The following is a 13633-nucleotide window of genomic DNA, read 5'->3' on the forward strand; positions in this document are numbered from 1 at the left end:
TTAAGTTACGCCCTTGGAGCATAGAAGGTTTTCATAGAAGGCGTTGTCGTAGAAATTTCAAAACAGGCTCATTCGATTGGAAATTCAAAGGTCTAGGGCCCTTTTTAATAGTCGGAAGTAATTGGAGGGCACCTTGCCCCCCACGCCCATCATTCCCCCAAACACATCCAATCAAAATTTTGCGATAGCAATTTAGTTCAGAGTAGTTGATTTCAAGATAGAAAATATGTTTTTCAGGAGGTCACTCCCCCACAACCCTCGGGGCAAGGGTTTTAAGTTATGCCCTGGGGCCATATAAGGTTTTTATAGAAGGCATTGTCGTAGAAACTTCAAAAGGGGCTCATTTGATTAGAAATTCAAAGGACCAGTGCCCTTTTTAATAGTCAAAAGTGTTTGGAGGGCAACTAGCCCCCCCCCCGCTCATCATTCCCCCAAACACATTCAATCAAAATTTTGAGATTGCCATTTTGTTCAGTGTAGTTGATTTCCAGATGGGAAATGTGTTTTTGAGGAGGACACTCCCCTACAACCCTCAAGGCAAGGGTTTTAAGTTATACCCTGAGGGCATATAAGGTTTTTATAGAAGGCGTTGTCGTAGAAACTTCAAAACAGGCTCATTCAATTGGAAATTCAAAGGGCTAGTGCCCTTTTTAATAGTCTAATGTGATTGGTGGGCAACTAGCCCCCCCCCCGCCCATCATTCCCCCAAACACATCCAATCAAAATTTTGAGATAGCCATTTTGTTTAGCGTAGGCTAGTTGACTTCCAGATAGAAAATATGTTTTCGAGGAGGACACTCCCCCACAACACTCAGGGCATGGGCTTAAAGTTATGCCCTGGGGGCATATAAGGTTTTTATAGAAGCCGTTGTCGTAGCAACTTCAAAAGGGGCTCATTCGATTGGAAATTCAAAGGGCTAGTGCCCATTTTAATAGACGAAAGTGATTGGCGGGCAACTATCCCCCCCCCGGGCCCATCATTCCCCCAAACACATCCAAAAAGAATTTTTAGATAGCCATTTTGTTCAGAGTAGTTGATTTCCAGATAGAAAATATGTTTTTGAGGAGGATATTCCCCCAAAACTTTCAGGGCAAGGGGTTTAAGTTATGCCCTGGGGGCATATAAGGTTTTTATAGAAGGTGTTGTCGCAGAAACTTCAAAAAACGGCTCATTCGATTTGAAATTCAAAGGGCTAGTGTCAATTTTTAATAGTCGAAAGTGATTAGTGATATTTTTTGTTGTTGTTGTTGTTTAAACCAGGGCGCTTTTCATAGAAGGAGTTGTCATAGGAGCTTTGAAAAGGGCCCGTTCGGTTGAAACTAGAAAGTGTTGATGCCCTTTTTAATATTCGAAAGTGATTTGAGGGCACCTAATCCCCCTGCCACACCCACCCACCCAATTTCCTAATATGTTTAAAAACTAAATTTCGCCTTAAGATTAAATAGAAATGCACTGTGATAATGCTAATTCCCAACAAGGCATCTAAGCAGTATCCCAAGAACGACTGAGCGTATTATGTTCAAAGTTTCGGGGCTACTTCTGCTCTTAAAATTTAACCCAATCAAAATAGCGTAAGTGTATCCAAGCTATCAAAGAAAGTAAACACATTTTTTTGCGAATGGTATCAAGCTTTCCATTTCAAGTCAACTAGAGGAGGTATGAAACTAAATTAAACAGTACTATTTGTGTCCAGATTTTTAAAAGGGTGTATATTGTTAAAAATTAATGAAAATGTTTCTCCAGCATACAAATAGCAGGCCAAACTGTAAAGTCTTTAAAAACGGATAGATTTAAAGTATTATTTTTTTTCCTGAAAAGACTATTTCAATATAAAACGAACAGAAATTAATTAAAACACTTTTTCCACAAAATGAGTTTTTCAAAGAAAAGCAAAGAACTCCATTAAACAAAAAAATGAGCAAAAATAAAATCAAATAATCTACCAAGCGTGAAACTACCACAAATCAGCATCGACAAATAAATGAAATCCGAAACGAACAGAAATTACAACAAATATTCAAGTCATATTAAAAACAACCAGAAATTGTAACAGATTAGACGCAAAACCCCTATGCCTTCCCAAGGCCAGAACAAAATTTGTACTTTACTGATAAAGTACAAATGAATGTGCATTGTCAGTTTAATATAGCCTACATATACTGATATTTAGTAATCGAAATGTTAATATTATTTGATTTATTTAAGTTATAAAAGTAAAAACATTAAATTTTTTCAGTAAAGTGCAAATTTGGTTCTGGCCTTGGGAAGGCATAGGGGTTTTGCGCCCAACTTATGTTAATTTCTGCTCGTTTTGAGTTTGACTCGGTTATTCAAGGTTTTTCAACATTTATATTTAGAGATGCACATTCTTACACCATTTTTAGAGGCCACGCTATAAACGTCAAGGTTTATATGGATGAGATGGTCGTATAATCTCAATAACCCGGGAGCAAGCGAGATCCTTTATGTTTCGTAAACCTTAACTAGCATTTTAAGACGAACAATTTAAAACTTTTAAATACGTATTTTTTTTTTTTAAGAATGGCAACGAAATAATTCACCAGCCTCAAGCCCCCGCCCCCCAAACACATTAAAAGATAAAATTCTGGGCGGAAAGAAAGTTGAAACTTCCAAGGAAATTTTTACGGATGTTCAAATACATCAAAATACACTAATTAGAACTAAAAAATAAGAGAACTAATAAATAAGAATAACATATTTTAATTATCAAGTCCAAGAGGTGAGAACTGAAGAAACTTTCATTTTATAAATCAACCAAAATTTTGGCAACAAAAAAAAGAAATTATTTTCTTTTATTTTTCATAAAAAAAAAAGTTTTTCAAAGAAAAGTAGGAGCTTCATTAGACTCAAGACCAGCAGAAATAAATTCCTATAATAGTTTAAATTAAAAGAAACTAATTGCATCCAGTTTTTAAAAAAAAACGTATTTGCAATATCTCGAGAACGGCTAAGGGCATAAAGTTGAAATTTGAGACTAAGGGATGTTAACGAGGATACTGAAAAGTGACTGGATGACTACAAGCCCCCCCCCCCCCCGTTTTCTATTTTAGATTTTCCCTCACCTCAACACTGATCAAAATTTGCAAAGTGATTTATTTTAAAATAGGCAATAGATTTAGTAACTGTGCCTCCAGGGATGCAAGGCCCCCCAAAATCCCAAGGGAAATAATTGCAAATTATACAATTTACCCTTTTTTAATTGCAGGAATTTTCGCTAAGATAAAAGAGGAATGTTTAATTCTGTTTGTATTCGAAAAGGATATGTCTATTGAGGCGTTGTTTCGCGGAATGTTGAGGCCTACGTCTAGCTAAATCAAAGGATATTAAGTGCATCCAGTTTTTCAAAAAGGCGCATTTAGAATATCTTACCCAGAGGAATTTCATATGGAAGAAATGGTCGTACAAACTTCGGAGGGGGCTCATTCAATGGAGTTTCCGGTGCTCTTTTTAAGAGCCAAAAATGATCGAAGGGCAACTAGCCCCCTCTTCCCAAGCTCTCTTTTCCCCAAACGCATCCAATCAATGTTTTGAGATAGCCTTTTTATTCAAAACAGGCTAAAGGTGTTAATAACTATGCCTCAAATATTGACAAAACCTCCCAGTGCCCACAGTACATGGACTATAAATTATGTAAACTGTCCATTGTTAAAATATAAGGTTTTTATGGAAGGGGGGTCGTATAGACTTCGGAGAAGTCTCATTCGATTTTAAGTCGAATGTTCTAGTCCCCTGTTTAAGAGCAAAGAGTAATCGGAGGGCAACCAGCCCCAGAGCTTTTTTTTATCACGAAATACTTTTGAGATAGGCATTTTTTTTTAAATAGTGCAAATGTCAAATAACTATGACTCCGGATTTGGCAACCTCCCCGTCCCTCAGGGTAAGGGCTGTAAGTTATGCAAGTTGCATATTGTTACTTTGTTTATTTCGATACTTTGTTTACTTTGATACTTTGTTACTTTGATATTGCTACTTTAATATTAGTTTTCATACTTTAATGAAACTTAGATGTTGAAAAATAAAATTTGATTTGGAAATGGGGAATGTTGAAAAACTTGAAACGTTAGCAATAAAAAACGCACAGATTAATTAAAAACCCTTTCCGACAAAGAAGTTTTTTAAAGACAAGGTAAGGCAATATCAAACCTGACATCAGCAGAAACGAATTCCTATAATTCAAATTCAAACTGAAAACCCCTTCTACTCAGAAATACTAATTTGTAGTTTTCAGTTATCTTTTCATTTTGTCTTTCTTCTAGTTTTGTCACTATAGCCTTCATAAAACTGAGCTATTTATTATGAGTGTTTATGGAGCTTTTTATTATCGTCCTTTTCCTGAGAAGTATAATTTTGTAATTTTCAGTGAGCTATTCGTATATTTCCAAGACTTCTCTGTGTACAATCATGAATGATAATAAATTACTATTATTATTAAAATGACCAGATTTAGAGAAGAAATGAAACCCAAAACCGACATAAATTAAATAAACAATCATAGATAAAAAGCATACAACGAGTACTAATGTAAGTAAAGAAATAAATCTTAGAACAAGTAAAACTTAAATTGAATATGCAAATCAGACTTAAAACAAACAAAAATCACGACAAACAAGAGTTTGGCAACTGCCTTCCCTAACTGCTAGAGTCTAAAGCCTACGGCGTCACAGGCGCTTTAGTGCAAAAATATATGTGTCTTGACCATTATTGGAAATATCTAATAAAATGAATCTGGATATTTGATATATAATGATATAAAATACTGAAAGATCATCAGTTCAAGATTTTATTTCGCTGTAATTTTTAGGTTCATTTTCAATGTTGTAATAAGTACAAAAGAAAATATTTGTAATATAATTCGTTTTCAGTAAAGCGCCAATAATGCAGCAGGCTTTGGACTTTTACAGTTAGGGAAGGAGGCAGTACCAAAACTCTTATTTGTCGTGATTTTGTTTGTTTTAAGCTTGATTTGCATATTTAATTTAAGTGTTACTCGTTTTAAGATTAATTTATATTAGTACGTGATGTATGTTTGTTTCCTATGATTGTTATGATTTAATTTCTGTTTGTTTTGAGTTCGATTTATTATAGGTTCTTTGTTTTAGAATCTTAGGTTTAATTTGGCCTTTACTTTCCTTTGAAAAACTTTTTTTTAAGGAGTTTTTTTTAAATTAATCTTAAAAAATCACACCTTATAGAGACATCGCTTTCCGAACTTGAATTGCTTGAACTGTCGCCGCTGTCAGAATCATCTCTATAAGATCTTTTCCTTCTAAATTTCTCTTCTCTATCAAGTAGGTTATGAGCAGTCGAAACATCCTTTGAATCACCACATTTTCGGCGACTTTCCCTGTATTTTCTTTTCTTTTGTGATACTGGTTTCTTTGTAGAGCCTTTGGATCTTGTTTTACTTTTTGATAAGTTTCGATTAGATCTCCTATAAGCAATACAGTCACCAATAAAGTGAAAAAAAGAAAATTAGGAGAAGGCTAGAGTTGAAGAGAAAAGGGGAGAGCAAACACACGCAGAGAGAGAAAGAGACAGAGAGAGAGAGAGAGAGAGAGAGAGGGAGAGAGAGAGAGAGAGAGAGAGAGAGAGAGAGAGATCGATAAAGATTAATGCCGATTAATGGAGGTGTCTAACGGTGCTACAACAATAAGAAGTTACAGATTGTAAACCTGCATAATGATTTTTGTCGCTCATTTTCTGCTAATTGTTTACGCACGTTCTTTATTTTCAAACTTAACACCCTCTAAGTGTAAATACTACATGTCAGCATCGGATATCTCAAGCTACCGTCCTTCTCCAATTTTTGGAGACATATAAGCTTGCGTAAGTTTCCACTTAACCAATTTAGCGAATCACATTTCAGGTATAGGGTCCTTGCTACTTTAGATAACACATTGATTTAAAATAAATCAATGACATAATTGTAATATATAATATTGTGAATATTCTCCCGGTGAGTCTTAGTGTCCAGTCTTTTATATTTTTGTAATAAAGTTAAATTCGACCGTGGAGTTCTTCCTAAATATTTTTATCAAATGAGCATGTGTTCTTTATGTCAAAACTCCCATTTCTACTCGATCTTGGCCTTGTCTATTAATCCCTTTGCCAAAATGTGAGAGGTCAAGATTTAGAGTGCAGTATTTGGTTCCCTTGATATGGTCAAAGTTTGCTGCATCTATAGATGTAACGTTGTCACTTACTGCCATTAGATCTCAGCTCAGGTTAGGTGCTCATTCACTAAGTTAAAAACTAAAAACTTATTTTTGGTGAAGGATAGTGTCTTTTATTTATTATTTCTATTATTTGGTGATTGTTTGGATATGTTCTTTCTGCACTCCCTGCCCACTGCAGCCTAATAATTGGTATTATTAAGCTAGTATTGTCTCGAATGAACGTGGTAGGTTGGAGTGGCATGTCAATGTTATTTCTGCAATAAGAGATACAGGCAAGAATAGTTTTGTTTGTTTCAGTAATATGATGTACTGCTTTTCGTTTTTGTTTTTTCTCGTTGGTATACGAGCTCTAATCCCCGCCAACGAAAAAACGCACAAAATTCTATAATTTATTCCGATTATAATAAAGAACCTTGAACTACAAAGATAAAATATCCTACAAAAGTTTCTTAAGAACCATACCCGATAGGGACGTAGTTTTCTGAACTGGAACTGCTTGAACTGTCGCTACATTCGGAATCACTACTACCAGTGTCACTGTTTTCACTAGAGCTTCTCCTTCTCCAGCGAACTTGTCTATCAAGCATCTCTTGAGCAGCATAATCTCCAGCCCTGAATTTTTCTAAGGATTCAATTTTACGAGGTTTCTCTTTCTGTGTCAGTGGTTGAATGCAGTCAATTAAGCTTAGGCGTAGGGTTTTGAAGAGTCTCGCCTATAGCAGAAAAATGAGTATCTATATTGAAATTAACTTTCGACTAAATAAGTTAAAACTAAACTAAGTTTATCTTTACCCACTTCCAAAATATATAAAGTAGAAAGTGGAGTAAGAAAAAAGAAAAGAAACCAACTGAAAGACATCAAAATCATCAAAAGGGATTCTGATTTTTTAATCATCATCTTGGCGTAAGTAATGAAAGACTTGAGACCCATTAGAGAGCTAATTAGAGTACAACCAACACAGACAGTGTATGTTAGGTTAGGTAAAGCTGGCTTAACTTTTTTAGAGTTGCATAAAAGTGATAAATTTCACCTGTTGATGGTAGTGTATCATCCATCCCAGGGCAGAAACTAAGGTAGATAGGAATAGAGTAAGGGCAATTCAAATAGTTTCTCTTTCTGCATTATTCAGTTGATTACAGTCTAGCAAGCTTAGGCATAGGATATTGATTAATCTCACAGTAAAATGAACATGGAAAAATAAAATCATCTTTTGTTTAAACGGAAAAACCATCTTTTAAAAATAAAAGATAAAACCCCTGCAGTCATGGGCGCCCATATGCTGAATTTTAGGGGGACGGGGCTTACCTGGTCTAATCGGCACTTCCAGTGCTGTACAATTGAAATCTCAAGACAAAATATCGTAGGCAGCGCGATAGCGCTGCCTAAGTAACGAGCGATGTGGGTAAAATATTTTTTTTTTTTTTTTTTTTAGACCAGGGCATTTCTTATAGAAAGAAATGTTATAGGAGCATCAAAAAGAGCTCATGAAGGGCAACCAGCTCTCCCACGTCAATCACTTCCCCAAACACACCCAATAAAAATTTTGAAATAGCCATTTTGTTCAGCGTAGTTGAAAGGTCCAGAAAGCATGCCTTTGAGAATGACAACCCCCCCCCCCAACCGTCATGGCAAGGGTTGTAAGTTATGCCCTGGAGGGATATAAGGTTTTTTATAGAAAGGGTGATCGTATAAACCTCAGAGGGGCCTCATTTGATTGGTAATCAGAAGTTCTACTGGCCTTTTTAACAGTCAAATGTGATTGTAGGTCAACTACCACCTTAAAACGTACAGGGATTAGGAGGTGCAGTTGGGGGGCTGCCGCCCCCCAAATCCCCGCTTCTGTATATGAAAGGGGCTGTGCCCTCCTCAATGCCTCGCTCTTTACGCTAAAGTTTTTATTGTTAAAAAAAAAGAGTTGTGAGAAAGTCAAACTTTAGCGTAACGAGCGAGGCGTTGAAGAGGGCACATCCCCTTTCATATACGGAAGCGGGCGTTTTGGGGGCGGCAGCCCCCCAACTGCACCTCCTAATCCCTGTACGTTTTAAGGTTCGAAATTGCGACTCAGTATCTTTAACTCTTTAGAAAACGTAGTTTTTTTCAAATAATTTCTGCACGTTTTTGTACAGTTTATTACTTATTATTGCTTGACTAACTGTTAGCTGATCTTTTCAGGAGTTAAAGATGGGGGGCTGCCAACTCCCAAACCCCCCGCTTTTGAAGATTCTTGTGTTAAGGCTTTTAATTCCTGAATACTCAAATCAAATGCACAGTAAGATTTTCTTTTTTCAACTTTTCTTCGAGCATGTGGGTATACGGCATGTTATCAAAGCAAGTGGAGACTTACCTGTAACCTGAAGGCCGACTGTGATATTCTTCTCGAGACGCCTGTTGAGCCGAAGGATTTAATAGATTTGATTTAAAAAAGAAACTGAGTTTCTTTTTTAAACTTTAAATTCAGTATATAAAAAATTTTCTCTGACAGGGAATCGAACCCGGATCTTCCACCTGACATTCAGGAACAGCGACCATTGTACCACAGAGACACTTGTAATATTATTTTAGTCTCCCTTATCTATTTTTGACGCAAGGAAACACCCACAAAACTTGATATTTGGTTTTATGAAAATGCGGAAGAAAGGATCGGGCTCAACTTAAATTTTTAGGATAACCTTTCAGTTGGCAGAAAAGCTTATCCTCTAAATTCTAGCCCGATCAGACAACGTTAACGGGGGGCTGAGATGCAAAAAATTAACATAGACTCTTATAGGAAAACGAGGTTTTTAAATGTAAATGTAAATTCGGGGGATAATTTTTTCGGTCTGAAAATATAAAAAGGCCCTAATAGGTCAAATTCCGCTTCGAATGAGTCCTCATTCACCCGGATCCGTTGCCAACTGTGGCCTGTAGGCGTGGCTGATAAAAATAAAAGAGTAATGAACATTAAGTGGCTATATTTGTTCTATATCTGGAAAACAGGGAAGGAGTGATCGGATTGAGCTGAAATTTCGAGGATAAGCTCTCGGGCCCTACAAAAGCTTAACCTCTAAATTTCAGCCCAATCGGACAACGTTAAAGGGAGGCTTTGGTCGGAGGGTCGAAACTTCCGGCCCACTTTTACCCATGAAGATAAAGTCGTAGGGGGGTGAAATTTTGCACGTTTCTTAGTTGGAGCTTGGGCTACAAACGATCACCGCTGTCTCTCTGCGATCGCTAGGACCGGAAATCACTTAACATTGTGGTGGGTCGCCTCTTTAAAGAGGCACAAGTGTGCCTCCTTGATTAAAGAATGATTTAAATGTATTTATTGATAAATGGTGCAAGAAGGAGAAAATTACTAAAGAAAGTTTTCCGAATTGGATGAACTTGATTTTGACTAGTGCACGAAATAGCATATATAGAATTAATTCTAATAAATCTGCGAAAAATTCAATATTTCATTTTGCAAATATGAAGCAAGAAATTGCTAATATACAGAATGAATTTGTAATTGTACCAGTTGATAAAGCTAGCAATAAATTTGCCATAATTTGCCAGAAACTCTACTGTGATATTTTATCAAAAAAGTTACAAACAACAAATACATACGAAAAGGCTCATCTAGAGAAGAATAGTTTAATTGAAAATATAGAAGAAAGAATTTTGAAAAAATTCAATATTGAAATTAATGATAATGATAAGAAGTTTTCTTTCTTATATTGAACGGTAAAATTTCATAAAAATCCACCAAAACCGCCTTTTATTGCTCGGGCAGCGAGGTGTCCAACCAGAATTGCGGCCACTGACCTATCTTTATTTTTAGGAGAAATTAGAAATAAATTTAAAGCATGTTGCTCTGGAATTACAAATTTTTCTACCTTTAATCCATATTGGAGTGTTAGTAATTCATTACAAGTGATATATTCTTTGGCTATTGTTTCAGCTAAAGTAGTCGATTTCTTTGATTTTACTAGTCTGTATACAAATCTGTCACTTAATTTAGTATTCAAAAATTCAAAACGGTCATTAAGAAATCTTTTCTTTTGTCTAATATCGGATTTTTGAAAATTAATACTTTTAATAAAAAAGCCCGATGGACAAATTTCTTTAGAAGTACTATTAGTTCTAGATGATATAGCTTGGATATGGTATGCGATTTACTGGGATTTGTTTTGTTCAATATTTTTATAAGATTTGATGGTAATTTATATAAACAAACTGTTGGCATTCCTGTGGGCGGGAATGCTAGTCCATTTATAGCGGAATTGTTTTTAAGTCAATTAGAATATGAAAGTATAATAAATAAAAATAGCCAAATTAATGTAAAATATTACCTTTCAAATAATAAAAGATATCTGGATGATCTCTTATTAATAAATTGCGCGGAGTTTATTGAGATTTCAAAAAACATTTATCCACAAGAGCTAATTCTGGAGCCTAGCTATGGGACAGGACACTCTGATCATTTTTTGGATTGAAACATTAATATTGCAGATAATAGTAAAATAGCTTTTAAAATATATAATAAAACGGATGATTTTAATTTTGAAGTAATTAATTTTCCATTCCTTGAAAGTAATATTCAGCTTATTATTATTCAGCTGTTACTTATTCAGCTTATTATTCCATATTATTTAGGTATGCAAGAAGCTGTAGTAATTACGCAGATTTTAAAAATAGATGTAAAACACTTAGCCAAAAACTGGTCTTAAGAGATTTTTCTGCCAATAAAATTAGTTGGTAATTTAAAAAATTTAGTTTTCTGTATCATGAGCTTTTAGGTAAATATACAAAAAATTATAAAGAAATACTGAATAATATTTTAATGTAATTTCTCTTTCACTTTTCTTTTCTGGAATTTTGTACTTTTACAGTTTTCAAACCAGCTTGAAGGACTTTGAATCTATAGTTGGTTCCAGATGCCAATAAAACACTTTGTTTTATAACTCATGTCCGGACCAGTCTTTAATTGTTCTAGAATTATTTTTGCCTTTCATTGATCCATGGGATTTCATTAAGGATAGAACTAATCTTATTTTGTATGTATTTTTTTAATAGTTTTACTAGTATGCATGTATTTCACAAGTTTTACCTAACATAGGGATACAATAAAGATCTTATGGTAGACGCTCCACTGTGCCGGGTAAAGAAAGTAAAGCGTCGAAACCCGTTAAGGCAGGTGGTATTATTTTGATGAGCCCTAATGAAAGGTTACTACTTGGAAATATTTCGCTAGATTTAAGGTGCTTTTCTTTGTAAATTTAAAACGACTTACATTTATTGATGACGACTTTGCATGGATTTGGACATTTCCATTTGGTTGACGGTTCGGTTATACTGTTTTGTCCTGGGTAGTTAGATAGATGAGCAAGGTTAAAACCTCATTCAAGTGCACATCTATCTCAATTGCTGAATTAGGATGACAGTCCTTTTCTTCTTCTTCTCTCTCTCTCATTTTTTTTTAGCTAAGTAATTACCTCTAAAACATTATAGGGATAAATAAGGCTTATGCTTATTACATGGGTCTCTGATAATTTTCACACAAAAATATCTTTCAAAGGCATGGGTCAGGAACTTTGACAGCGCCTTCTTAGCAACTTAATCGGTACGACAAATTAATATAATGCCTGAGTGGTTGGGAATATATCGGACATAAAGCTTTATACCCTTCGAAACAAGTACGTTTGAATGTAGCCCACACTTGAAAACATTAATGTATAGATATATTTTGAGCCTGAACCTAGCAGCTCGAGATACACAATTGAGTCTCAAATTAGCTGTAAGATGTAATTATCTGATTAGCCGTAGGATGTCCAGCTGTAAGAAAAAAAAAAGCAAGCCTAGAGAAGGACTTATAGAGAGAGAAACATGTTAACCAAACAATTCTTGCTTACTTACTTCTTATATTATAAGAATAATTATAGTTAACACATCTTGCATGCAGCTTAGCTTTTTTTCCACTTATTTTGGCGTTTTTGCACTTTTTCTAAGATATTTATAAATTTTTCACACTAATAATTGTTTAATTTTATAAAATCTGCTAAATGCAGCACTGTCAACTCAAGATTCTGGTCGCATTTCCGAAACAGAACGCTAGCCATAGTTTTTTATTCATAGCTGCCTTAAATCAATAGACTTTTTTCATGAATTGTGTGTCAACGCCACTGCAATTACTCTAGCGTCCTCTACGAATTTTTTTTTGTAAAAGGTGCTCTGTTTCAGGAAAAAGGGGAAAAACATCAAAGTAACTGAAGAAAAAGCTTAGCTGCATGCAAAATATGTTAACTACAATTATTTATCATATCATAAAGTAAGAATTGTTTTCTTATCTTGTTTAAATTCTCTATAGGTCATTCTCTAGGCATAAACCAACAAATTAAATGTTTCTTAAATAGTTTGAGATTGTTATAACAACCTCTGTATTAAGATCAATGTTTACGTATAACACTCCCAAAGGTTTGTTTCTCGATTCATTACTGTACCTAGTTAATTAGTCAATGTAAGAAACATTTGTGTCGTTTTAGGATTTCTAAAAACACTTGAAATTTAAAACAATGCCACAAGTCCAGATCTATATTTTTTTCGGATCTTATTTTTTTTTTAATAACTGGAGTTGACAAAGAAACAACATGTCGAATTGTAGTATTATGGTACCGTTTCACTGTTACACCTACCATAAAAGAAGATCCTTTCAAAACCCATCCCTTAGGATAAGCCAGCAGATTTGTAAAACTATATCTTGGTGTTCCATGCTATAACTTTGTCTTAAAATTATTAATCCAGAATGTTAAAATATTTATCAAATGGATACACATCCGATATGGTAGCTTTAAGAAAAGGCACAGGAATCAAGAAATAAAGATATTAAACGACAAAAGTAATTCTCAAGGACAAAAAAGGAAAATAAAGTAAATCTCAAGGAAAAAAAGTTTAAGGTATTTCATAGTTTGCTGAATTTCAAAATTTTCAATCTTGCCTAGCTTCGCAGTTTATTCCACTTAACAAATAAACAGAGAGACAGGAAAGTGTGAATTTAAAGGAGAACCAGGCTAAGAGGCAGAGGTAAGCATAGATAAAGTAAGGCAAAGGTTGGCCAAGAGCCAACCTGAATAATACATGATGGGACTAGAGCCTCATATTTTGGAATGAAAACTTCCTTTCTTTTTTTAAAGGGAAACTTTTTAAAAATTCCAAAAGAATACTCCTATGCGCAGCAGCTTCAGCAGGAAATGAGGGAGACGGAAGAGTGAAGTTCAATTTGCCCCAAAGTTTTTCATTTTGTTCAAAGTTTTTGTTATTTTTACTCCTTCATTTGGGCAGAATTTCATTGGAGGTCCTTCTTATTGACGAAATATACAGGGTAATTCCTTTCACAAAATATCGACGAAAATGTCCTCAGAGTAAGTAAAAACCGATAAAAAGACCCCTAAAAATCAACGTATAATTCTTTCTAAACCG

At 34.8% G+C, this 13633-nt stretch overlaps 1 protein-coding gene across 1 annotated transcript in view; it reads right to left on the minus strand.

Annotated features, from left to right (window-relative positions):
• LOC148941110 (uncharacterized) overlaps positions 1-13633 on the minus strand; it is a 153987-nt gene that overhangs the window by 12724 nt on the left and 127630 nt on the right. Inside the window, exons 15-16 of the mRNA XM_089104098.1 lie at positions 6661-6911; positions 5208-5453 (exon numbers count right to left, since the gene is read on the minus strand). Coding sequence (XP_088960224.1) covers positions 5208-5453; positions 6661-6911 — 497 coding nt within the window. The remainder of the gene's footprint in view (positions 1-5207; positions 5454-6660; positions 6912-13633) is intronic.

This window comes from Artemia sp. Qi Xiang Cuo, chromosome 18 (assembly GCF_049724085.1).
Source record: "Artemia sp. Qi Xiang Cuo chromosome 18, ASM4972408v1, whole genome shotgun sequence".
Taxonomy (NCBI): Eukaryota; Metazoa; Arthropoda; class Branchiopoda; order Anostraca; family Artemiidae; genus Artemia; species Artemia sp. Qi Xiang Cuo.